We start from the raw sequence: 24,122 nt of genomic DNA, 5'->3' as shown, positions 1-24,122 counted from the left end.
TTCGAATCCCCATCTGTTGCTGTGTGCGTGTGTTAATGCGTGTGTGTATGTGTACAACACTAGGGAAACTAGGGAAATGACTGTGAATCTTAAACATCCACTGTCAGTTTAACATTGAGGTTTCGCAAGCAACTAAACTGAATTATTTTGTGTACAAAACTCACCTGTCACTCACATATATTTTGCTACCATTCGGCTGGTGGCTGACATGTCCATCTCCATCTCCATCCCTGGTGCTTGTACTTGTTGTGTATCTGCATTGAAAACGTGAGAGTAGAGTAGTTCTAAAGTCACTTTCTGAGCTCAGAAATAGAAATATTCCTATATAGCTGCATTTGGAAGCATCTTGCTTGAAGGAATAGTTGAGGCGATTAAACAAAAACAAGCCGTGAGAACAATGTATTGTTCTCGTGTGACTTCAGCCATGGCTGTTTGCTCTGCTGCTTTCCCTAAACCACTGGAGGAGCCAGTTGAACAGGGCAGACTGGTGTAGATGCACTGAAGGCACTCACCTGCATCTTGGCTGTGCTGCACTAGCTGACAGCTCAGCACTTCTCCAGACGGGACCACTGCAATGCTGCATTCCCCACAAGCCAAGCTTCAGCCCTGTCGCTGGGCCTCCAGTGAAACGCCTCCCCGTCCAGAGCCACCGCCTGCAGTACCGACCTGCACTAGGCTAGTCCCGGCAACCATGACGTCATCCCAGTTACTTACTGTACACAGCAAACACAGAAAAAAGTGTGACTCGGGAAAATGTGCATCTCAGAGAAAATATTGAAGTGCCAGTGGGTTAGAAGAACGAATCACTGCTCTGATGGCCATGACTTTTGAGCTTGATCTGTTTTCCTCGACATGATCAACTTCCTGACTTGGGCATATATCAGTGTTGTCTTCTGATGCAATATGTGTTAATGTTGCATGGGGTATGTGTTCTGTACTGCTGTTCTGGCTGCAGGGCTGACATGTTTATATATGCTCTGCTGTATTGCCTGTATGGCTGAGGGGGGTGGAGGCTCCTCATAGATCACTGATTTGGCAAGGGAGCATTAAAAAATGTTGTGATGTCAGAAAGTGCTACGTGTTCTGACACGTTGGTATGAGGAAGGCGCTTCAGGAAGCAAGTGCTGCCATCTGTGGATGGCTAAAAGGACTGCAATGCCACTATGGCTTTCCAATGCTGACACTTGTGCTGTCTGTGTAGCAATGTTAAATTTAATTCTTTTTCTCTACCTCTTTTTTTAAACAGCTCCCAGAATAGACATTTACATGTTGAATTCCGGAACAAAAAAGCTGTTTGTGAAGGTAGGCCATTTTTTTTTAAATCCGAAAAACCACAACAAATGTGTGAACAAATGTCTGAAGATACTTCGCCTGTGTTTTTTCTGTAGGATATTCAGCTCATGCCAAAAGTAGAAAATTCCCTGGAGATTAACCAAATTCTACTGAGAACCTCTGCAGCAAACTTCACTCATGTGTCCTCGCTGTCCTGTAAAAGTGAGTCAAAGGGTCCTCCTCGATCACTGCCTTTTAACACTTTGAGCAATCCTGAAGAGAAATGTCGATGTCGCCACCGATCTGAGTTTTCGTGTGTCATCCTTTGTCTCAGGGTCTTCTCCACCTCAGACCAAGACGTGCTCCAGCCAAATCAGCCTGCAGCTCTTGGGCAACTCCTCCATTAGCGGCCTGCCTTACACACACAGGTCAGTCTTCAAATAACTGACTCCTGACTAAGTCCATCTGGTTATAGGTCACAGTTTTCACTCTTTGGGACATTTTTTCCATTCTTAAATGTGCTCTCCTTTTTCCCCTCTATTTCCCTTTCTTTCTGTCTGACTGTCTCTCCCACAAGGTCTGATATTGACCTTGTAGCGCTATTCCAGCTGAGGGAGCGGCTGAGAGGCACTGGGCATGCTGACCTCTGGTTCACCAACCTGTTTGGCTTTCCTCTCACCATCACAAACATTTCCATCTCACAGGAAGCTCGGGGTCTGCTGAAGGTAGTTGCCACACGTTTCATGATGTTAACAAGTTTTTACTTATGCCCTTTTCAAAGTTTGAGATGTTTACTTTACAGATCCATTTCAAAAATTGAAATGATCATGGCTTTATTTATTTCCACAAGTCCGTCAAAAAGTAGAACTTTTCTAATTATAGATGCATTCCCCCCATGTTGAGCTATTACAAGATTTTTTTAAAACTTATATTTTAGGCATGAGCTCAGAAAAAAACACAAAGCCATAATTTTAGAATATTAAAAAAACATTAAAATGGAAAATATTAGAATACTGAAAAGGAGTCAATGGCCATTCACTTTATAAAACCTGGTTTAATGCTTAAAAGTTGTGGTCTATCTGTGGCATGGGAGTTATGGAACCCAAGATAAACTGTCAGCTCTTCTCTTATTTTTTTGTCAATTGTCCATCAAATTCCTCTTGATAATGCCCTATTGATTCTCAATGAGGTTTTAGGTCTGGTGAGTTAGATGTCCACACAACCAAAGCACGAAAACCTGGTATGGCAATCTGGAGTATAATCAAGAGGGGAATGAGGGTCAGCAGATGCAAAAACAAGAAAGTGCTGACAGCAAGCATCAAGGATATCTGGGCTTCCATAACTCCTATGCAATGCCACTACCTTTTACCTCCATGCTATAGCACATCATGGCAGTGATTAAGGCAAAGAGATTCCTAATCAAGCATTGACATATAGTTTAGAAAGTACCTTATTTTTTAATATGCTGTGAATTTCTTTCTTTTTTTTCTGAAGAAAATGGTCACAGTATTCAAATTTTTAAAATTCTGTCTGGATCTTGGATTGGATCTTGTGAAAATAAGTAAATATTGGAAATAAACAATAGGTTCCATGATATTCAAATTTTTGGGAAAGGATCTTTACATTGTGTTTTATTGAGGGGGTTTTGAGCAGAGGGTGTGGTATGTGTCTGCTCAGGTGGTGAACTTCAGTCGGCCAATCACGGTGGCTGCCGGCTGCTGGAGGCTCCTCTCCCTTCAGCTCCTCAACAGAACGCGGCCCTTCAGCCTTATCGTCACGGTCACACTGCAGTCCAAGGCCGGTGTCAGTTTCGTCGTGCCACTGCATGTCCTGTCCACTGCATCACAGGTAGAAGGATATTCTCTCTTTCTCTATAACTTCCACCTTAAGGCCGCGATCACACTGGATGCGGATTTTTTTTTTAGTAGGAGGCAGATTATTTTTTTTTTTTTCGTTAATGAAATTTAGCGTATTCCGCGTTGAATATCAGCACAAGGCGGATTGCAGATTCAAAAGTTCAACACACTCAAATAACACAACACCATAGATTAGGCAACGTTGCGCGTGACAACTCAGCCGTTGCGTTGTCTGGTCACCGCATTCAAACCTACAGCGGATCCGTGCTCGGTCTGATGACTATTGATAAATCAGATGGACGCGCAATGCTGATTGTAAGCAGAAATTCGCGTCCAGTGTGATTGCTGCCTTACTTCTTGTCTCACTGTCTTTTTACACTTATCTTAAAACATCCACCTCAATTGATTCTAATTGATTGTAAGAAAAGTCTCTTACTCTGACTCTCTCTCTCTCTGCAGTTGGGTGAAGTTCTGTTTGAGACGGGGGCTGAGTGTGCTCTCCCTTGTCCTCTCAGGTTATCGAAAGCAAGTAAGTATGGCATTAGCATGTGATCAGTCTAGCTTTTTCAACTTGTGTCCTATGTTTGGGTTTCTGGTGCTACTATGTGGGTGCTACCAACAAATGTGTTTCTTCATAATCGTATAGGCAAACTTGAGTGGAAGCAGACCCTCCTGCCCCAGTCGGCCTCAGCCCTCTGGAGAGTGGACAGCACCTTGGCCTCCGCTGTCTGCTCCCGCTGGCAGAATAACAAGGACCAGCTACCCTGCAGGTCACACACACACACACACACACACACACACACACACACACACACACACACACACAGACACACACAGACACACACAGACACACACAGACACACACAGACACACACACACACACACACACACACACACACACACACACACACACACACACACACACACACACACACAGACACAGACACACAGACACACAGACACACAGACACAGACACACACACACACACACACAGACACAGACACAGACACAGACACAATTCGTAGCAGTGCACAAATTGTCCGTTGCCAAAAGCTGTGGAACGCAACACAAATGTAATGGGCACAAACAATGACCAAGTTGTATTAAGTTGTTTTAAGCTATTCACATCTTGGAAACAACAACATAGCATACATATTGTGCTTAAACATGCATACATATTGTGCTTAAACACCTGTAATAAAAATCTCTAGTGCGAGCGGGAAGGATCCTGAGTACTTTGTCACGGCAAGGATGCAGCAAGTGTAGCCTTAAATGCTACGAATTTGAAGCATGCTTTACTTTGGAACAGTACTTGGCGAGCCGCGTAGACCCGGAATCCATGAAAACTGGGTGTTACTCACACTAGCAAGGCTAGGACACGTCACATTGAGAAATACCCACAATATTTGCTGTACTATTTCTACCCAACCCAATGTTAAAGTGCATTTTATTTTGTGTGCCAAAGGTGGCCAAGGCTCCTGGTGCAGGCAGGCGCCCCATTGGACTTCGGGGCCACACCTGTGAATGAGAGCAAAGTAAGCAACTACTTTCACCTTTTACTTCAAGTATTTTAGTACATTAGTGTATTGACGAATAGAATCATATGCTATGATGTGGATTTGTTTTTCCCCCACTGTATTTTACTGATTTTACTTTGGTTTGGTTATACGTTGGTTATAAAGCGTCTGTTAAATGCAATGTAATGTAATGTAAATGTAATTAACCTGAATGGTCTTGTAATTATCTGATAAAATATTGCTCATTTCAAATGATCTCTCTCACAGGTGAAGAGCCTGACATTGAAGAATCCCACTGGCTCTGTTGTTTCCATGGAGATTAGAGCACTTTCCTCTTACCCTGCTCCCTTGGATGCCTTAGATCTCCTCACTAAATGGTACGGAATGTTTCCACCAAAGCAAGGAATTCAGAAATGCATTACACGTAGAGATCGGGAATAACTCTTACTCTTATGGTCATACTGTATTATGTTGTTTCAGGTTCAACATTAGCCCACTGTCTGTGAACATCAGCACTTCGGAATTCTGTCTCGTGCCCACTGACTCCAAGGTAGGAGAAAGATTAATTCTCATGATGAGGATGTATAATCATGTTATTCTGTTTCATTCGATTAAAAAAAAATCTTGCCCTCGTTTATGCATGCCAATGTGAGCTATGGTGCATGAAGTGAGTTGTGTGAGTTTTGAGTGTTGTTGTTGCTGTTCCCAACAGGGTGATGAGGGTGTACAGGTGGGAGCAGAGGGAAGCCTCCACCTGCAGCTGCAGCCGTGGGAGAGCAAGACTGTGGCCGTGGTCTTCACCCCTGCCGAACACAAGCCTGTCACCACCCTGCTGCTCATCAGGTAGCACACTACTCTAGGCCTCCTTACACCCAGTTACATAGGGAAGCACTCAGGGTGGGCATTGTGAGAGGTCCTCCATTAGGTCCAGTAAGGCATTAACCCGACTCTCGCCAGCTGTGATGATGTTTCCTCTTCAACATACAATCTTGGAACCCCCCCACAACCGACATGTTTTCGAAAGCGGCTCCTTATACAAAAATCCTTGCATGTGATTGAATGAATTACTCTGTCCGTCATTTTTACTGACGTGCCACTTCAGCCATTCACATTGAACACATGACACAGCTGAGAAAGACGAATGGAAGAAGAGCCATAACGCTGCCCATCCCTTGCCTCGTGAGTCATCCTACGTACTTCCGCCAAAGGATTGGCTCCACTACTGTAGTCTGGCCGTGCTTCTCTGTGGAGTGCCTGGAGCAGTAGAATTTTGATCGCAACCAATAATCGAATACGCCCCCCACGTGGGGGCGACAAGGGGAGGACGCTCGTGACAATGACGTACACATCTGCGCCAGAGCCATTGGTCTGCGCTATATTGTTGTTGAGTAACTGCCAGCGATTGGGTGAGAGGTGTCCAATAATTTCAAACCATAACTGAGTGCAAACTTCCTGCTTCCTACAATCGCTTCAGAGCAAACAAATGCCAGACCATGAATACGAAATGAAACATTAGTATTATGGGATGGTCAGGACCAGGCTGCCCATCCCGTCCCATTTAACATTTAGCTTATCAGTTTCTTGTGATATATTGAAAATTATTATATGAGGATTTTAAAGTGCACCTATTGAAAATCAGCCCAATATCATGCCAGAGCCGTTCAAGATGAGTGGCACCAAGTGCCATGTTACACTAGTGTTGTGCGTAGCTGATACTGTAGTTAATGTTTTGTGTGCATGTCTATGTGTTGTTTTATAGGAACAACTTGACCATATTCGACATGGTGATGGTGAAGGGTCTTGGGGCCAAGGAGCTGCTCCGTGTCGGCGGGAAGCTGCCCGGGCCTGGAGCCTCCCTTCGCTTCAACGTCCCCCAGTCCACACTTATGGAGTGCAGAGATGGTGAGGAGCCCCCTGCTGGCCACTGGGGATTATAATAATAACTAGAAATGCATTCTCACAGAAAATGCTGGAAGCGGGCTTGCCTTTTGGGGCAGAGATGAAACAAAGTACTATTGAGAAAACAAAGCTAAAAGAAATCTTGGAAAAACTCCATCCACCCAGTCAGAAGTTATGGGCCAAACAATTCAGCCATCTTGGATTCAGCCATCTTGAAAGTGTTGTAGCTCTGCGTTTTGGGGATATACTAAATGACATAGATGGTATTTTAAGTTGGCTAAGGAACACTGCATATGATATAATTTTGAAAATCAACATGGCTTCGAGCGGGATTCGAACTCACAACCTCCATATCTGTAATCCAACCCCTTTGCCACTGATATTAAATGACATACAATACATGATATTTGAAGTTGGCTAAGGAACACTGCATATGATATCATTTTGAAAATCAACATGGCTTCGACTGGGGTTCGAACCTCCAACCCCCATATCCCTAATTCAGCACATTTGCCATTCATACTAAATGACATACATGGCATTTTAAGTTGGCCAAGGAACACTGCATATGATATCATTTTGAAAATCAACATGGCTTTGACTGGGATTCGAACCCCCAACCTTCATATCTGTAATTCAGCACATTTGCCATGCATACTAAATGACATACATGGCATTTTAAGTTGGCCAAGGAACACTGCATATGATATAATTTTGAAAATCAACATGGCTTTGACTGGGTTTCGAACCCCCAACCTCAATATCTGTAATTCAGCACATTTGCCATCCATACTAAATGATATACATGGCATTTTAAGTCAGCCAAGGAACACTGCATATGATATAATTTAGAAAATCAACATGGCTTCGGGTGGGATTCGAACCCTCCACCCCCATATCTCTAATAAAGCAGCATGCATTACCACTAAGCCAAGCAGCTAGTTGTCATGCATAGTCCAGCAAGACTATATTACATTGCATTGCAGAGCTGAACAATAGACTTCTAGAATGCTTGCTCGCACCTGCTCGTTAAGAATAGAATCTTGAGACAGTGACAGTTGAAATGGAACACTTCATTGGCTGCACCTGTTGTGATTGACTGAAAGACAGTTAGTATTGAGCTCTAAACTGGGGAGAAAATGAGAATGAGTTTTTTGTCTTTACAACATCGTAGTAAAAAAACTAAAAGGAGTTGGCACGTGTCCTTTTCACAGATCGGAGTCATGCTTGTGATCTCTCTAACAGTCTTTGAATGAAGTTTATAGGTTAAATTTTTCAGGCACAAATGGACCTCCGTGTGGGACATGCGCTGATCTCTTGAAAAATGCACTTTTCGAAAGAATGGGATTCTCCATAGACCCAGGACTGTTTTTTTTACAAACTTGCCATTTAAAAAGTATTGGGAGTTGGGAGATGAAACTTTGACAATTTGGAGACATCCCATAGAGCTCGCTAACAACGCGTCAACTAAACTTCTAGGTGAAAGTGTTGATGTTTTATGACCAAAAAAGCCTCCTACACTCTAATCTCTAGAGTGGCGGAACCTTGGTTCATGGAGGTTCCACCACTGTTTTCAATGGAGACCCAGGCTTTAACAAAATCGCCGAAAACGGGAAAACGACAAGAGACACGGAGAAGCCTATAACCATACGCGATCTCCAAGCCGAGCCGGTCGTTTTAGTGTTTGAACGGTGTCTCTATCTCGAAAGGCCTAGGAGGAGATCCATTTTCTATTTTACTGCTGCCCTGCACAAGAACGATAATAATAACTAGAAATGCATTCTCACAGAAAATGCTGGAAGCGGGCTTGCCTTTTGGGGCAGAGATGAAACAAAGTACTATTGAGAAAACAAAGCTAAAAGAAATCTTGGAAAAACTCCATCCACCCAGTCAGAAGTTATGGGCCAAACAATTCAGCCATCTTGGATTCAGCCATCTTGAAAGTGTTGTAGCTCTGCGTTTTGGGGATATACTAAATGACATACATGGTATTTTAAGTTGGCTAAGGAACACTGCATATGATATAATTTTGAAAATCAACATGGCTTCGAGCGGGATTAGAACTCACAACCTCCATATCTGTAATCCAACCCCTTTGCCATTGATATTAAATGACATACAATACATGATATTTGAAGTTGGCTAAGGAACACTGCATATGATATCATTTTGAAAATCAACATGGCTTCGACTGGGGTTCGAACCTCCAACCCCCATATCCCTAATTCAGCACATTTGCCATTCATATTAAATGACATACATGGCATTTTAAGTTGGCCAAGGAACACTGCATATGATATAATTTTGAAAATCAACATGGCTTTGACTGGGATTCGAACCCCCAACCTCCATATCTGTAATCCAGCACATTTGCCATGCATACTAAATGACATACAATGGCATTTTAAGTTGGCCAAGGAACACTGCATATGATATAATTTTGAAAATCAACATGGCTTTGACTGGGTTTCGAACCCCCAACCTCAATATCTGTAATTCAGCACATTTGCCATCCATACTAAATGATATACATGGCATTTTAAGTCGACCAAGGAACGCTGCATATGATATAATTTAGAAAATCAACATGGCTTTGACTGGGATTCGAACCCCCAACCTCCATATCTGTAATCCAGCACATTTGCCATGCATACTAAATGATATACATGGCATTTTAAGTCTGCCAAGGAACGCTGCATATGATATAATTTAGAAAATCAACATGGCTTTGACTGGGATTCGAACCCCCAACCTCCATATCTGTAATCCAGCACATTTGCCATGCATACTAAATGACATACATGGCATTTTAAGTTGGCTAAGGAACACTGCATATGATATAATTTTGAAAATCAACATGGCTTCGAGCGGGATTAGAACTCACAACCTCCATATCTGTAATCCAACCCCTTTGCCATTGATATTAAATGACATACAATACATGATATTTGAAGTTGGCTAAGGAACACTGCATATGATATCATTTTGAAAATCAACATGGCTTCGACTGGGGTTCGAACCTCCAACCCCCATATCCCTAATTCAGCACATTTGCCATTCATACTAAATGACATACATGGCATTTTAAGTTGGCCAAGGAACACTGCATATGATATAATTTTGAAAGTCAACATGGCTTTGACTGGGATTCGAACCCCCAACCTCCATATCTGTAATCCAGCACATTTGCCATGCATACTAAATGACATACATGGCATTTTAAGTTGGCCAAGGAACACTGCATATGATATAATTTTGAAAATTAACATGGCTTTGACTGGGTTTCGAACCCCCAACCTCAATATCTGTAATTCAGCACATTTGCCATCCATACTAAATGATATACATGGCATTTTAAGTCGACCAAGGAACGCTGCATATGATATAATTTAGAAAATCAACATGGCTTTGACTGGGATTCGAACCCCCAACCTCCATATCTGTAATCCAGCACATTTGCCATGCATACTAAATGATATACATGGCATTTTAAGTCGGCCAAGGAACGCTGCATATGATATAATTTAGAAAATCAACATGGCTTTGACTGGGATTCGAACCCCCAACCTCCATATCTGTAATCCAGCACATTTGCCATGCATACTAAATGACATACATGGCATTTTAAGTTGGCCAAGGAACACTGCATATGATATAATTTTGAAAATCAACATGGCTTTGACTGGGTTTCGAACCCCCAACCTCAATATCTGTAATTCAGCACATTTGCCATCCATACTAAATGATATACATGGCATTTTAAGTCGGCCAAGGAACGCTGCATATGATATAATTTAGAAAATCAACATGGCTTCGGATGGGATTTGAACCCTCAACCTCCATATCTCTAATGCAGCGGCATGCATTACCACTAAGCCAAGCAGCTAGCTGTCATACACAGTCCAGCAAGACTATATTAGATTGCATTGAAGAGCTGAACAATAGACTTCTAGAATGCTTGCTCGCACCTGCTCGTTAAGAATAGAATCTTGAGACAGTGGCAGTTAAGATGGAATCCTTCATTGGGAGCACCTGTTCTGATACTAACTGACAGTTAGTATTGAGCCTTTAACAGGGGAGAAAATGAGAATGAGTTTTTTGTCTTTACAACATCGTTGTAAAAAAACTAAAAGGAGTTGGCACGTGTCCTTTTCACAGATCGGAGTCATGCTTGTGATCTCTCTAACAGTCTTTGAATGAAGTTTATAGGTTAAATTTTTCAGGCACAAATGGACCTCCGTGTGGGACATGCGCTGATCTCTTGAAAAATGCACTTTTCGAAAGAATGGGATTCTCCATAGACCCAGGACTGTTTTTTTTACAAACCTGCCATTTAAAAAGTATTGGGAGTTGGGAGATGAAACTTTCACAATTTGGAGACATCCCATAGAGCTCGCTAACAACGCGTCAACTAAACTTCTAGGTGAAAGTGTTGATGTTTTATGACCGAAAAAGCCTCCTACACTCTAATCTCTAGAGTGGCGGAACTTTTGTTCATGAAGGTTCCACCATAGTTTTCAATGGAGACCCAGGCTTTCACAAAATCGCCAAAAACGGGAAAACGACAAGAGACACGGAAAAGCCTATTAGTATACGCGATCTCCAAGCCGAGCCGGTCGTTTTAGTGTTTGAACGGTGTCTCTATCTCGAAAGGCCTAGGAGGAGATCCATTTTCTATTTTTACTGTCCCCCTGCACAAGAACGATAATAATCAAACAGGACTTAGAGATTACTATAAACGGGCCTTGCTCTGCAAGGGCCATGCTCTGCATGGTCCTTGCTCCGCAAGCCCGCTTAACTAGAAATGCATTCTCACAGAAAATGCTGGAAGCGGGCTTGCCTTTTGGGGCAGAGATGAAACAAAGTACTATTGAGAAAACAAAGCTAAAAGAAATCTTGGAAAAACTCCATCCACCCAGTCAGAAGTTATGGGCCAAACAATTCAGCCATCTTGGATTCAGCCATCTTGAAAGTGTTGTAGCTCTGCGTTTTGGGGATATACTAAATGACATAGATGGTATTTTAAGTTGGCTAAGGAACACTGCATATGATATAATTTTGAAAATCAACATGGCTTCGAGCGGGATTAGAACTCACAACCTCCATATCTGTAATCCAACCCCTTTGCCATTGATATTAAATGACATACAATACATGATATTTGAAGTTGGCTAAGGAACACTGCATATGATATCATTTTGAAAATCAACATGGCTTCGACTGGGGTTCGAACCTCCAACCCCCATATCCCTAATTCAGCACATTTGCCATTCATACTAAATGACATACATGGCATTTTAAGTTGGCCAAGGAACACTGCATATGATATACTTTTGAAAATCAACATGGCTTTGACTGGGATTCGAACCCCCAACCTCCATATCTGTAATCCAGCACATTTGCCATGCATACTAAATGACATACATGGCACTTTAAGTTGGCCAAGGAACACTGCATATGATGTAATTTTGAAAATCAACATGGCTTTGACTGGGTTTCGAACCCCCAACCTCAATATCTGTAATTCAGCACATTTGCCATCCATACTAAATGATATACATGTATGGCATTTTAAGTCGGCCAAGGAACGCTGCATATGATATAATTTAGAAAATCAACATTGCTTCGTGTGGGTTTCGAACCCTCAACCTCCATATCTCTAATGCAGCAGCATGCATTACCACTAAGCCAAGCAGCTAATTGTCATGCATAGTCCAGCAAGACTATATTACATTGCATTGCAGAGCTGAACAATGGACTTCTAGAATGCTTGCTCGCACCTGCTCGTTAAGAATGGAATCTTGAGACAGTGACAGTTGAAATGGAATCCTTCACTGGCTGCACCTGTTGTGATTGACTGAAAGACAGTTAGTATTGAGCCTTTAACAGGGGAGAAAATGAGAATGAGTTTTTTGTCTTTACAACATCGTTGTAAAAAAACTAAAAGGAGTTGGCACGTGTCCTTTTCACAGATCGGAGTCATGCTTGTGATGTCTCTAACAGTCTTTGAATGAAGTTTATAGGTTAAATTTTTCAGGCACAAATGGACCTCCGTGTGGGACATGCGCTGATCTCTTGAAAAATGCACTTTTCCAAAGACTGGGATTCTCCATAGAGCCAGGTCTGTTTTTTTTACAAACCTGCCATTTAAAAAGTATTGGGAGTTGGGAGATGAAACTTTGACAATTTGGAGACATCCCATAGAGCTCGCTAACAACGCGTCAACTAAACTTCTAGGTGAAAGTGTTGATGTTTTATGACCGAAAAAGCCTCCTACACTCTAATCTCTAGAGTGGCGGAATTTTGGTTCATGGAGGTTCCACCACTATTTTCAATGGGGACCCAGGCTTTCACAAAATCGCCAAAAACGGGAAAACGACAAGAGACACGGAGAAGCCTATAACTGTACGCGATCTCCAAGCCGAGCCGGTCGTTTTAGTGTTTGAACGGTGTCTCTATCTCGAAAGGCCTAGGAGGAGATCCATTTTCTATTTTACTGCTGCCCTGCACAAGACCAATAATAATAAAAACAGGAAGAAACAGGACTTAGAGATTACTATAAACGGGCCTTGCTCTGCAAGGGCCATGCTCTGCATGGTCCTTGCTCCGCAAGCCCGCTTAATAATAATAATAATAATAATAATAATAATAATTAGTTATCATGCCCTGCTTGTGATGGTTTTTGATGTTTATAAATCCCTATGTTCATTCCTAGGAGTGCGCTCCAACAAGCCCTTGTTTGCCATCCGCAAAAGCTTCAAGGTGGAGAATGCTGGCGAGCTGCCTCTGACAGTGATGTCCATGAATATTAATGGTTACAAGTGCCAGGGATTTGGCTTTGAAGTCCTCCAGTGTAGGTCATTCACTTTGGACTACAACACCTCCTCAGAAATCACCATAGCGTACGTATGCCCTGCTTTGTGTTCATATTAAACTTACTCACTGTTTAATGGCCTTCTCATGATGTCATACATAGAGCAAAATATCTGTTGACAAGTATGAAGATGTATGAAAGGAAAATCTAGAGTGTATTTTTGTCCTGTGCTGTGTATCTTACCACATTGTTGTCTCCTGTCTGTGCAGGTTTACTCCTGACTTCACGTCCTCGTGGGTGATCAGGGACCTCACGCTGGTGACGGCTCGAGGCTCCTCCTTCCCCTTCACCCTCAACGTGACGCTGCCGCACCACATGCTGCCCCTCTGTGCCCAGGTGGTGCCAGGACCCAGCTGGGAGGAGTCCTTTTGGGTTGTCACCCTCGTCTTCACCTGGTCAGTAACCCCCTTTTACCGTCTGTCGCAGTGTGCCTCCACAGCACAAATAATTATATAGTTATAAAGATTATAATTGCAATTATTTTTATTGAAGTGCTTTATCTTTATTTACGGTAAATGATGAAGTATTAAGTCTTTTTTTATGTCTCATTAATTCTTTTTCATTCAGTTTCTCCCTGGCCGGTGTGTGTCTGATGGCCTTCCACCAAGCCCAGTACATTCTTGGCGAGTTTTACTCCACAAGCCACCGGAGCAACTCCCATTCACGAGAGAATGGAGTCATCAGCAATATATCATCCAACAGTGTCAGGTACATGAGCTCCGATGCACTGGGGTCTGGGGTCCTGGGTAATTTGACACATTCTGATTGTGGCTGAAGTTAATATTATGTAAGCACATGGTCAAAAGCTGAGCTGTGTCATTGCCAAAACAAAAGAGAAATGTACATGAGTTGACGACAGCTCTCTTTCTTTCAGTAAAATGAAGGGCAGCTGCAAAACGTACACAGACTCATGCCAAACGTCTGACAAAGGGAAGGGGCGGGGCACTCTAGCCATGACCAATGGCTCTACTAGGAGCCAGGCCTCCACCAAGAAGAGTTCTGCAGGCCAAGCCCAGCCCCAGAAGAAGCAGAGCAAAGTTTCAGTGCTCTATGGAAGGTACAAAGTCAACACGAATGCCCACTTGAACACGTCTACAGCCACAAGCCCTCCCTCCCCCTCCTCTTCCCCCTCCCCTCGTCCGGTCTCTCCGAGCCGTCCTGTGGATGAGGAGCGTCCAGACGACCAGTCTTCTGAGCAGAGCCTAGACTCCCGCAACAACAACAGCATCCTCTACAGCCATCACATGCTGGATGAACTGCAGGGCACAGCAGAGAAAAGCTCGCCTAGGGAGAAAGAGCCCATTATGTTTCCTGTGGAAACGCATGTTGTCTTCCCAGAAAACCCCTGCCCCGAACCCGTATTCAAAGCCAGCCCTCTCATGGAAGTGGCCACAGACAGCCAGCCATCAGGAAAGAGGGAACAAGAAAAAAGGGACACAGCCGAAGCTGAGGTAAGTACTAACTGCTAGGCATGATCAAGTTTAAATGATTGAGTGTGATGGAATACATAATAAACAGGATAAGAAAATAAGAGTGGAAATTTTGCCTTTGACAATCAGCAATAAAAAAAAAATTCAAGTGACCAAGACATTGAGGAAATTAAGCAGTTCATTTTAATCTGTAAATACATTGAAAATATATCTTAAAATCTGTGACTGTCTTTTCATAGCCAAGAGATGGGCACGGCAGCCAAAGAAAAAGAGCAGAAAAGACAGATCTAGGTACTCCAGCAGCAAATGGCAAGAGTGGAAAGAGGGGCTCTGGAAAGGGCCGCAAGAAAGCCACTGACACAGCCACTGGGTGAGTGTACATTGGGGGGGGCAGACATGCTATACAGCACATGAACATGAGTGCTACACAAATTATGCACTGGGTATAGTCTCAACTTAAATGACATATGAAAGCAGTGAGCTATGAGAAGTGGATTGTTCAGCTCACTGTCATGTGGCCAACCTTGTAGTACTTCATATAAGTAAGAGTATGCACATCCCACCTCTCTGAGGCCTGGCGCAGGACAAAGGCGCATCTGACAGTGGAACGAGTAGCGGTCCGCACACTGTAGCTCCGCTTTGAAAAGGTATTCAGGTCTTGTTGAAACGTATGACCTGAATACATTTTCGAAGTGGAGCAACAGTGTGCGGACCTCTGCTCTTTCCACAACCGGTAGTACTCATATCGTAAGTGATTTTGAGCAGATTTGTGGCATCCAACTAACGCAGTCTGTTCTGTCCCACGAGCAGCGTCTCTGATGGGGGTCTGGTTGGCCTCGTCGAGAGGGAGCCAGAGCACAGAGAGCCTCGCAATGTCCCCAGGGTACGAAACCACTGTTCCAGTGTCAAACCAGACATACCAAAGGCAGCACCCAACATGGACAGCCCACTCAGACAGAACGGTACGTCGCCCACATCCATGTCAGAGACTCCCTGTCACTTCTGGTCTCCCCTTTTCATTTCCTAATTGCATGAAACCTCTATCGAGCCCAGTGCATGTAAACAATGTGGTCAAGCCAGTTTGTAATGGGCTGGAGTCATTCACACTCTCACTAAAACTAAACTTAGCACTGTAATTGCCTCAGCATTTTTTCTCCATCCCATACAACTTGGAACGTATATTGAGTCATTAAGCATTGCTGTATTTTGTTTTTAAGAAATATGGCCAAAAATTGCCCAGCAGAGTTAGACCGACATGAAATGGAGTTGGGGAAGGCGGTGACATCCGTTTGCCTGAAATAGGAAGCTGCTATTTCATGGTGTGCGTGTGCGTGTGTGTGTGTGTGTGTGTGTGTGTGCGTGTGTGTGTGCGTGTGTGTGTGCGTGTGCGTGTGCGTGTGCGTGTGCGTGTGCGTGTGCGTGTGCGTGTGCGTGTGCGTGCGTGTGCGTGTGTGTGTGTGTGTCAGGTGTTTGTCCAGCCCGGCTACGCAGGAAGTGTGCGGAGCGGCAGCCGCAGTGGGAGTCGGGTTCGGACAGCTCGGGCAGCTCCTCGGGCAGCGTGCGGGCCAGCAGAGGCAGCTGGGGGAGCTGGAGCAGCACCAGCAGCATGGAGGGAGACAAGGACGCCAACACGCGCCAACACTGTGCCAACCCAGCACGCAAAAGTTAGTTTAACAATTCCCCTCCTCTATGACACACACACACACACACGACACCACAGCAATACCAAAATGGAGAAGTGAAGCTTCCCTCCAACCTTGACCATATTAACACTTCCTCATTGGAAGGAATGGACATGTGATCATTTCGGAGTTAAGCAACTACTATCAGATAGAAAGTCCCAGTAACAAAGATATTAAATGAATTAAAAAGGGCAATACATACATTTTGTCATCTTTCATATGTCCATTTTTCAGTCTACCGGTAACTGAAACAGCAGATCTTTGGTAGTCATAGTTGAGTGGTACGTTGACTCTCAAGTGTCTGCCAATGAGATAAGATATGATAATTAAGGAGCTTGTCTTCAGATGCAGTTCATTAATGAGTGCTTCTGATCTCACTTTGTCCTCATGAGTTTTTTTTAAATGTGATTAAGGGCTCTACAACTCTGTAGCAGTATAGCCTGAGCAGCTTTGGTTCTTTACTCGATGCTGTATTTCAGACGAAGGACAATCTGACTCCCTACTTTGTGTTTACATTGCAGGAGACAACATGCTAAACAGTATTCCTTCAACAGATCGTGAGAGCCATCAGATTATCAATCCCAATTGTAAAACTCAGAGGTAAGATCTTCTTATTAAGTCAGAAATCTTCAACAGAATGATTTTTTTATTGAAAAAAAAAATGCCAGAAGACTAATCATTATTAGAAGCTAACCTCTCCTCTGTTGTATTGCAGCGTACAGTGCCTGTACCGCAAAGAGGTGTGCCAAAGCCCAGACCCTACCCCTCCAGTGCCTGCATTCGCACCAAGCTTTGCTGCTGTGGCAGCCGGACTAGACAGAAATATGGGTGAGACATTTTTAATGTAACCTAACCTCTAAACCCAGATGAAAAATACTTTTTCATAAATGCTGATTTGGCTGAAATGTAGAGCATCACTCAAAATTCATCTTGAAAATAAAGTCTTATCCATTGGTATTTATTCATCGCTAGGGTAACACTTTAATTTAGCTTAGTACATGCCTTACAAGTTACTTATACAGGCATTAATATTGTATATTAATGCTAATAAATGTAACGCTAAAATAAACATTTCTAAAGAATGTATTCACAAATGTCTTGCTCATGCACAATAAGGGATTTATTGTCAATATAGCATTAGTAAGGACCTAGTAGACCTAGATTTCTATTTATTAGTACCGGTAAGCAGTAAGTGCCAAAATTCAATGTGTATAATCTCCTGGTATACTGTGTGAACAAACCATGAACAGTGTGAAAACAGATATGGAATAAGCACAAATGACAAACTAACCTCATCACTCTGGGTCAGTGGCAAACAGCTACTAACAACTGGAACTTAGGTTCCCTATTCTGAAGTGGACACTGCTTCAATGAGAGCAAGCAGTAGCACAAATTATTTACTTATTGGTTGAGAATTGGTTCCCTATTCTAAAGTTTGGCATTGTCCAGACCAGGTGGCTTGGCCTTGCCACTGACCCAGAGCGATGAGGTTGGTTTGTCATTTTTGTTTATTCCACATCTGTTTTCACACTGTTCAGGGTTTGTTCACACATTGTGCCGGTAGCATACACACATTGTATTCTGGCACTTACTACTTAGAAATCTAGGCTTACTGGCCCTTACTGAGGTTATATTGGTAATAAATCCCTAATTGTGCATGAACAAGGCATTTGCAGATACATGCCTAACACATGTTTGATTTTGCTTAGTACATTCCTTACAAGTTACTTGTATAGGCATTCACAACGCTAAAAGTGCTACCATTGTTAGATATGAACTGTGTAGTAATGTTTGGAGCATACAGTACTTCTGGATTATGGACTTACAGGACTGTATTTTTGTCTTAGATGTACCCAATTATGTGCCAGAGCAGACGTGGTCTGCTCCCTCAGTTCCCTTGACCAATGAGTTCAGGTACAACATGACTGAGTCACTTCCTTTCATACCTCGAAGCCCAGCCATCTCTCCTTACAATGGGTAAGTTCCCCTTTCCTGTTTTTAATTCCTTTTTTATTGCATTTATTAATCCAGTGTAACTTTCCATATGTATCTTTTCGGTTTTGCACTACTGCACGTTTATCAGAGTTATTGACTATATTTGTACTATTTTCTCTAGTTTTCCATGGAATGGCATGAACAACCAATGCAACAGCACTTATCCATACAACAACCAGAGCAACTACATGTCAGGAGGTAGGTGAACACCCGTGGAGGAGTGCGTGGTCTGCTTTTGTCCTTGCCTGTCTGGTATGCATTCCTCACATCTACATGTTTTTGCGTTTATCTTTGGCCACACAGGGAGTACACAGTTCAAGAGCACTTTCCCTTGTCGAGAGAGCCAGTCAGTGCCCTTCAATCATCAGCCTTCATGGGGTGAGGACAGTTCTCAGGAGACACAGCCACAGCCATCATGGGACCTGACCGGATGTGTTGGCAGCAAGGTGAGATTTCACAGCCACTTTCACAACATAGAAATGTGTACATCTGTACGCAGGTGTATTAATAATCTCAGATTTGAGGAAACATGCCAAATGTTATACATGTTCCATGCTATGATGTTTTAATTGCATAGGCAATATCTCATGTCTCGTATTTCATGAACCATCTATCCTTCCTGCTAAATATGCATAACTGTTTTCATTAACTCAGCAAGCCAATCTATTTTTAAGATGAGAACTTAACAGATGTTTCCTGTTTCACAGTACTTCTCATTTAAACATTTTCTGTTCCTCTGCTTTCCCCTCGCCCTGTCTTTCCCAGCCATATTTCCCAGGGACACGTAGCCTCTCGCCCATGTCCAGCCTGTTTGGGTCTATCTGGACACCTCAAAGCGAGCCTTATCAGAGCCACTTCCACCACCAGGAGCGCTCCGCACCTGTCTCCCCACACGCCTCCTTCTGCCGGGAGCCTGGCAGTGGCTGTCCTCCCAAGCAGTACTCCAGCTTTAACCCCTTCGGCCCCCATATGAACCTAGACATCTGGAACTCCTCGTCCAGCCGCGGCTCCAACTCCCAGCTCTCCAATGACTCGGGTTATTGCGGTGACATTTGAAAAGTTAGGGAATAAAAGGACAACAATGCAAAACTCTTGATGGCAAAGACAAAAGACGAATGTGCTCTTATCAATAATGGGGAAAAATGTGAATATTATTTTTTGTTCTTTTAATGTTACCTTTTTTATTCTCAAACATTCAGTGTTGTGAGAAGTTAAACATATGTTGTATATTTTTCTAGATGTTTTGCAGTTTTACTCAGAAAACAATAAAAAAAATGTTTTCTTACTTGATCTTCTAGCTGTGTGTTTACTGTGGCATTGGAGAAGTGGTGTTGGATTTATGTGCACCAATTTGAATAGGTTCCTCTTTTGAGAAATCGGAAAGAAGGCAGGGACTTTTCCCATGAGAGCTATGAAACCACTGTAGCGAGCATTACATCTGCCATTCGGTAACTATTCTACTAAGGTTATTTCACTTTGAATAAGAAGGCTGCACCCTGCATGACTGGTATTCGAGACATTAGAGACATCAGAAGAATTGCTCCTGTCCAGAGAACAAAGTAAAGCCTAAAAGAGGTAATGGCCTTAACATTTATCTTGTGCATAGCCACCATGGACTTGTGATTGTTTCAGGTAGTTGGTGTGTTGGGTATGGTAGTGTGTGTATGCTGATTTTATGTAAATTTAAAACCTAACTGTGACTTTATCAGGAATGAATTCATGGGCTAAGCCGAAAATAGGACTATGCTTAACGTTAAGTCTGAAAGTGGGATGAATTGGCCGCCCTTTTTGGTACCTCAACGGTTTCTCTCCGTTTGCAATAACAAAACAAATCAAAATAAGAAGTTTGATTTGCTTCCGTCAACCTTGATGACCTGTTATTTGGTTTGGTTTGGTTTTGATTAGGTCAAAACATATTTATTATTGTCATTCCTGGTAACACCAAACTGCATCTGTGTTTCACATGTACATGTCAATACTAATAAGAATTCAGTAGTGTGATTAACAGTAACTGCTTATGTTTATGTTCAGATTCACAGGGGCAAGAGAATGTTTGTCCTTCTCGTCCTTTTGATCCTTTGTTGGGATCAGAATGATGGCTCCCCTCAAACAAAAGAGAAATGTAACCGCTGTGTCTGTGATGAGACCTTTGCATGTGACTGCTCGTCTTTAAACCTACAAGAGGTCCCCGCCATCTCTGCATCTACCAAGAGCCTCGACCTGTCCTTTAATAAGATTAAAACTATAGGAGAGGATGACTTTGGTGGCTGCACTCATCTACAGATACTGATCCTGAGGAGCAACGTCATCTCTTCAATAGCAGAGAAGGGTTTCTCAACTCTCTGCAACTTGGAAGTGTTGGACTTGTCAAACAATCAGTTAAATAGTTTATCTGCAACCTGGTTCAAGAGGCTTTCGTCTCTTAAACATCTGAATCTTCTGGGAAATGGGTATCGGACACTAGGAAGGGAGCCTCTATTTGACTCCATGACAAGCCTCAGCACTCTAATGATAGGCAATCAATTTCTTGATTCAGTTAATGAAAATACATTTATTGGGATGAATCATAGTTGTGTTAGTTTTGTCTTTAATGGCAGCAATTTGATGCACTACCAGCCCGGTAGCTTCAGTCAAATTACTTGCATCAATGAAGTAACTGTTAGCATCAATGGTACATTTCACAGAAACATGACCCTCACAGCAGAAATCCTCCAAGACCTTTCACGCCCAGAAACAAAACTTATCTTGTCAGATTTAACTATTGCCAGGGAGTTGTTGGTACCTTTTGGAGACATCTTCGGAAGGGGCCTCAGGAAGATCCTTCTGAGAAATCTGATTTGCAGCACTGACACCATACTCTCCTTGTTCTGGATGACCCAACATTCTAAATTGACTTTTATTGGATTGGAAGATTGTGAGTTTTATGGAAATCCCTATCAAGCAATATATTTCCCCAACCTTGACTTTGTAACTGAAATTTATATAAACAATGTAAAGCTAGATGAGTTCTACAACTTTCCAGCATTCCATGGCTTTATCCCACTGCAAAAACTCCTAATGACTGTGAAAAGAATAGCTTTAATTGATAGCAATGTGTTTGCAATGCCATGGCAAACATCTGTTTTTCTTTGCAAGGTTGAATATATGGATTTGAGCAAAAATCAACTCACTGATTTAACACTACGGGAAGCTCTTTGCTATCAGAAAACATTTATCCCCCTGCCCTCTATTAAGACATTTAATATCAGCAGTAATTACATCCGTTCCTTTGACCACATCCTGATTGACCTCATCAATAGAATGAAGCAGCTGACTGCCCTAGATATGAGTCTGAATGTGTTTCACAGCATGCCCCTATGCAACTGTACATGGCCACAGGCTCTCCGCTATCTCAATCTCTCCTCCTGTCAGCTGAGGAAAGTAACAGCATGTCTCCCCGCAACTCTGCATGTTCTGGACTTGAGCAACAATGACCTGACCACATTCGATCTCAGTAATATGACACATTTAAAAGAGCTTCATCTGTCTGGAAACAGACTGAGGGCCATACCAGGTGGAATGCATTTTGCCCACCTGGAAGTGCTACTGGTCAAGGGGAACCCTTTCCCATCCTTTGATAGCAAACAATTGAGCAACTACAGCAGTCTTCGGGCAGTGGAGGCAGGCACAGACACCTATGTGTGCTCTTGTGAATTTGTATATTTCTTCAAATATGAACTTCACCACTTGAACTTCAGTCTAAAAGACAGGAGGCAGACTTACATTTGCGACTCGCCATTTGCAATGCGAGGAAAAGCAGTCGATGCCGCCAAACTTTCTGTGTTTGAATGCCAAGCACCTTTGACCTTCTCTATCCTGTGTGCCACTGTGCTCGTGCTCGTCATCGGTGGCATGGTTTTGTGCCACAAGCTTCACGTCATATGGTATGTACAGATGACATGGGCATGGGTGCAAGCCAAGCGGAGACCGGTGCCAAGTAAGGATCAAGTGTGTTACGATGCATTTGTGTCCTACAGTGAGATGGATGCAGAGTGGGTGGAGGAACTGCTCGTGCCCCAACTGGAGGGTGCTGAGCCACCGTTCCGCCTCTGTCTGCACAAGCGAGACTTTTTGCCCGGGGGCTGGATTGCAGACAGCATCATGGCAGCCATAGAGAAGAGTCACAGGACTCTGTTCATAGTTTCTCAGCACTTTGTCCAAAGTGACTGGTGCCGCTATGAGTTGGACTACTCCCACTTCCGCCTGTTTGACGCAGGAAGTGATGCAGCCATCCTCATCCTTCTGGAACCCATCCCCGACTCCACAATCCCCAAAAGGTTCTGCAAGCTGCGCAAGGTCATGAACTCGAGAACCTATCTGGAATGGCCAGAGGAGGACAGCGACAAACCCAGATTCTGGCAATCTCTCAGAGACACTTTGTGTTCACGTTAGTCATCTTTGGTTGGTTTTCAAGTATTGCAAAGATTTGACTACAACTGCTACAATTTTGTCTTAACTATGCAAATGCAATGAAATGAAATGAAAATGTGCTTTGTACATAGAGAGCATTGGTGTATATACAGCAGGGGTGGGGAACCTATGTCTCGAGGGCCGTTCATGGCCCTTGAGGCCTTTTTATCCGGCCCCCGATATAATTTTAATGTTATGCTGCGTCACATGAAATGTGACATGTTTTGTAAAGGAATCTTAGCAATTACATTTGCAATACAATTAAGTTACATTTCAGGGGGCCTAGAGAAGGTGGGGTCGGTTTTAAAGGTGGCTTCCTTCAATATAGGCCAAAAGTGCACGGGGAAAGCCTGGTTTGTGTTCATAGTACGGCCCTTGGAGAACTTTTACAGCCCTTGGAGGAATTTGAAGTGGCTCCTCGAATGAAAAAGGTTCCCCTACTCTGATATACAGTACGCTCAGTAGCTGCTCTGATTGCTCTGATTTTGTCTGCGCTGATTTGGATAAACTTGTGAAAGACTTGTTGATTTGTCTTTACTGAAGTCTTAAGTACAAGAGTTCCAATGTGAATGTAGAATGTAAAATCCCAACAATGTTTGGGAACAACGTGACTTAGGGTTTCTGCTGACACAATGATATGCTGAGAGGAACTGAATTTGTTCTAGTGGCTTCCAAAACACATGAGCAATGATTCGGTCCACTTGTCACTCTAGGAGCAGGGTTGCCATTAAGATGTCACAAGCAGACACACAGAGTCTGTTGCAAAGCTGCGACAAGCCTGAACATCCCACACAAAAAAACAGCTTTGGGCATTTGAAATTATACAGAGATGCATATCTATAAGGGCTTGGTGGCATTCGCAGTTAGCATAGCCTCATTTGCAAATGAGTATGACTACATCCACTGATATTGATCTAGGGGTGATTCAACAACTGAGCTAGTTTTGCTATCTCCTAGATTTTTAGGTCTGTCTATCAGTCTGTAGCCTGACATGCCAGATCATTTGAATTGTGCTTGTAGGTCCGTCTATCGGTCTGAGTAAGACCATTTGAATGTCAAAGTTTTGGTCTGGTCTGGCACGTCAGGCTCATTGGTCTGTTGAAACATATGTTACTGTATATGACATACTTTACAGCATGGATATAAC

The 24,122-nt window shown here is 43.0% G+C and overlaps 2 protein-coding genes across 3 annotated transcripts in view; both read left to right on the top strand.

Moving 5' to 3' along the window:
* The window catches only part of tmem131l (transmembrane 131 like), a 46,426-nt gene extending 26,615 nt beyond the window's left edge, over positions 1-19,811 (top strand). The window contains exons 10-34 of one of the 2 annotated variants that reach the window (XM_063218374.1): positions 1,247-1,302; positions 1,389-1,494; positions 1,607-1,700; positions 1,850-1,997; positions 2,950-3,120; positions 3,588-3,657; positions 3,775-3,898; positions 4,595-4,664; positions 4,914-5,023; positions 5,127-5,196; positions 5,359-5,489; positions 6,406-6,548; positions 13,261-13,447; positions 13,629-13,814; positions 13,987-14,127; positions 14,294-14,870; positions 15,089-15,219; positions 15,660-15,811; positions 16,316-16,513; positions 17,086-17,131; positions 17,247-17,359; positions 18,379-18,508; positions 18,648-18,724; positions 18,830-18,972; positions 19,292-19,811. In XM_063218374.1, the coding sequence (XP_063074444.1) occupies positions 1,247-1,302; positions 1,389-1,494; positions 1,607-1,700; positions 1,850-1,997; positions 2,950-3,120; positions 3,588-3,657; positions 3,775-3,898; positions 4,595-4,664; positions 4,914-5,023; positions 5,127-5,196; positions 5,359-5,489; positions 6,406-6,548; positions 13,261-13,447; positions 13,629-13,814; positions 13,987-14,127; positions 14,294-14,870; positions 15,089-15,219; positions 15,660-15,811; positions 16,316-16,513; positions 17,086-17,131; positions 17,247-17,359; positions 18,379-18,508; positions 18,648-18,724; positions 18,830-18,972; positions 19,292-19,582 (3,665 nt within the window). In that variant the 3' untranslated portion in view covers positions 19,583-19,811. Of the gene's footprint in view, positions 1-1,246; positions 1,303-1,388; positions 1,495-1,606; positions 1,701-1,849; positions 1,998-2,949; positions 3,121-3,587; positions 3,658-3,774; positions 3,899-4,594; positions 4,665-4,913; positions 5,024-5,126; positions 5,197-5,358; positions 5,490-6,405; positions 6,549-13,260; positions 13,448-13,628; positions 13,815-13,986; positions 14,128-14,293; positions 14,871-15,088; positions 15,220-15,659; positions 15,812-16,315; positions 16,514-17,052; positions 17,132-17,246; positions 17,360-18,378; positions 18,509-18,647; positions 18,725-18,829; positions 18,973-19,291 lie in introns of both variants that reach the window. The other variant, XM_063218373.1, reaches the window with a different exon arrangement.
* A 53-nt stretch (positions 19,812-19,864) lies between these two features.
* On the top strand, positions 19,865-23,481 carry tlr2 (toll-like receptor 2). Its single transcript, XM_063218378.1, has 2 exons — positions 19,865-20,101; positions 20,558-23,481. The coding sequence occupies exon 2, from the start codon at positions 20,576-20,578 to the stop codon at positions 22,955-22,957; it is 2,382 nt and encodes a 793-aa protein (XP_063074448.1). The 5' UTR covers positions 19,865-20,101; positions 20,558-20,575; the 3' UTR covers positions 22,958-23,481.
* Positions 23,482-24,122: the final 641 nt, after the last annotated feature.

The sequence above is a fragment of the Engraulis encrasicolus genome, chromosome 16 (genome assembly GCF_034702125.1).
Source record: "Engraulis encrasicolus isolate BLACKSEA-1 chromosome 16, IST_EnEncr_1.0, whole genome shotgun sequence".
NCBI lineage: Eukaryota > Metazoa > Chordata > Actinopteri > Clupeiformes > Engraulidae > Engraulis > Engraulis encrasicolus.
This window is presented reverse-complemented; position numbering and strand designations above follow the sequence as displayed.

Bases quoted from the DNA above. Each gene is read 5' to 3' on its own strand.
- tlr2 (XM_063218378.1), top strand. From the start codon at position 20,576: ATGTTTGTCCTTCTCGTCCTTTTGATCCTTTGTTGGGATCAGAATGAT.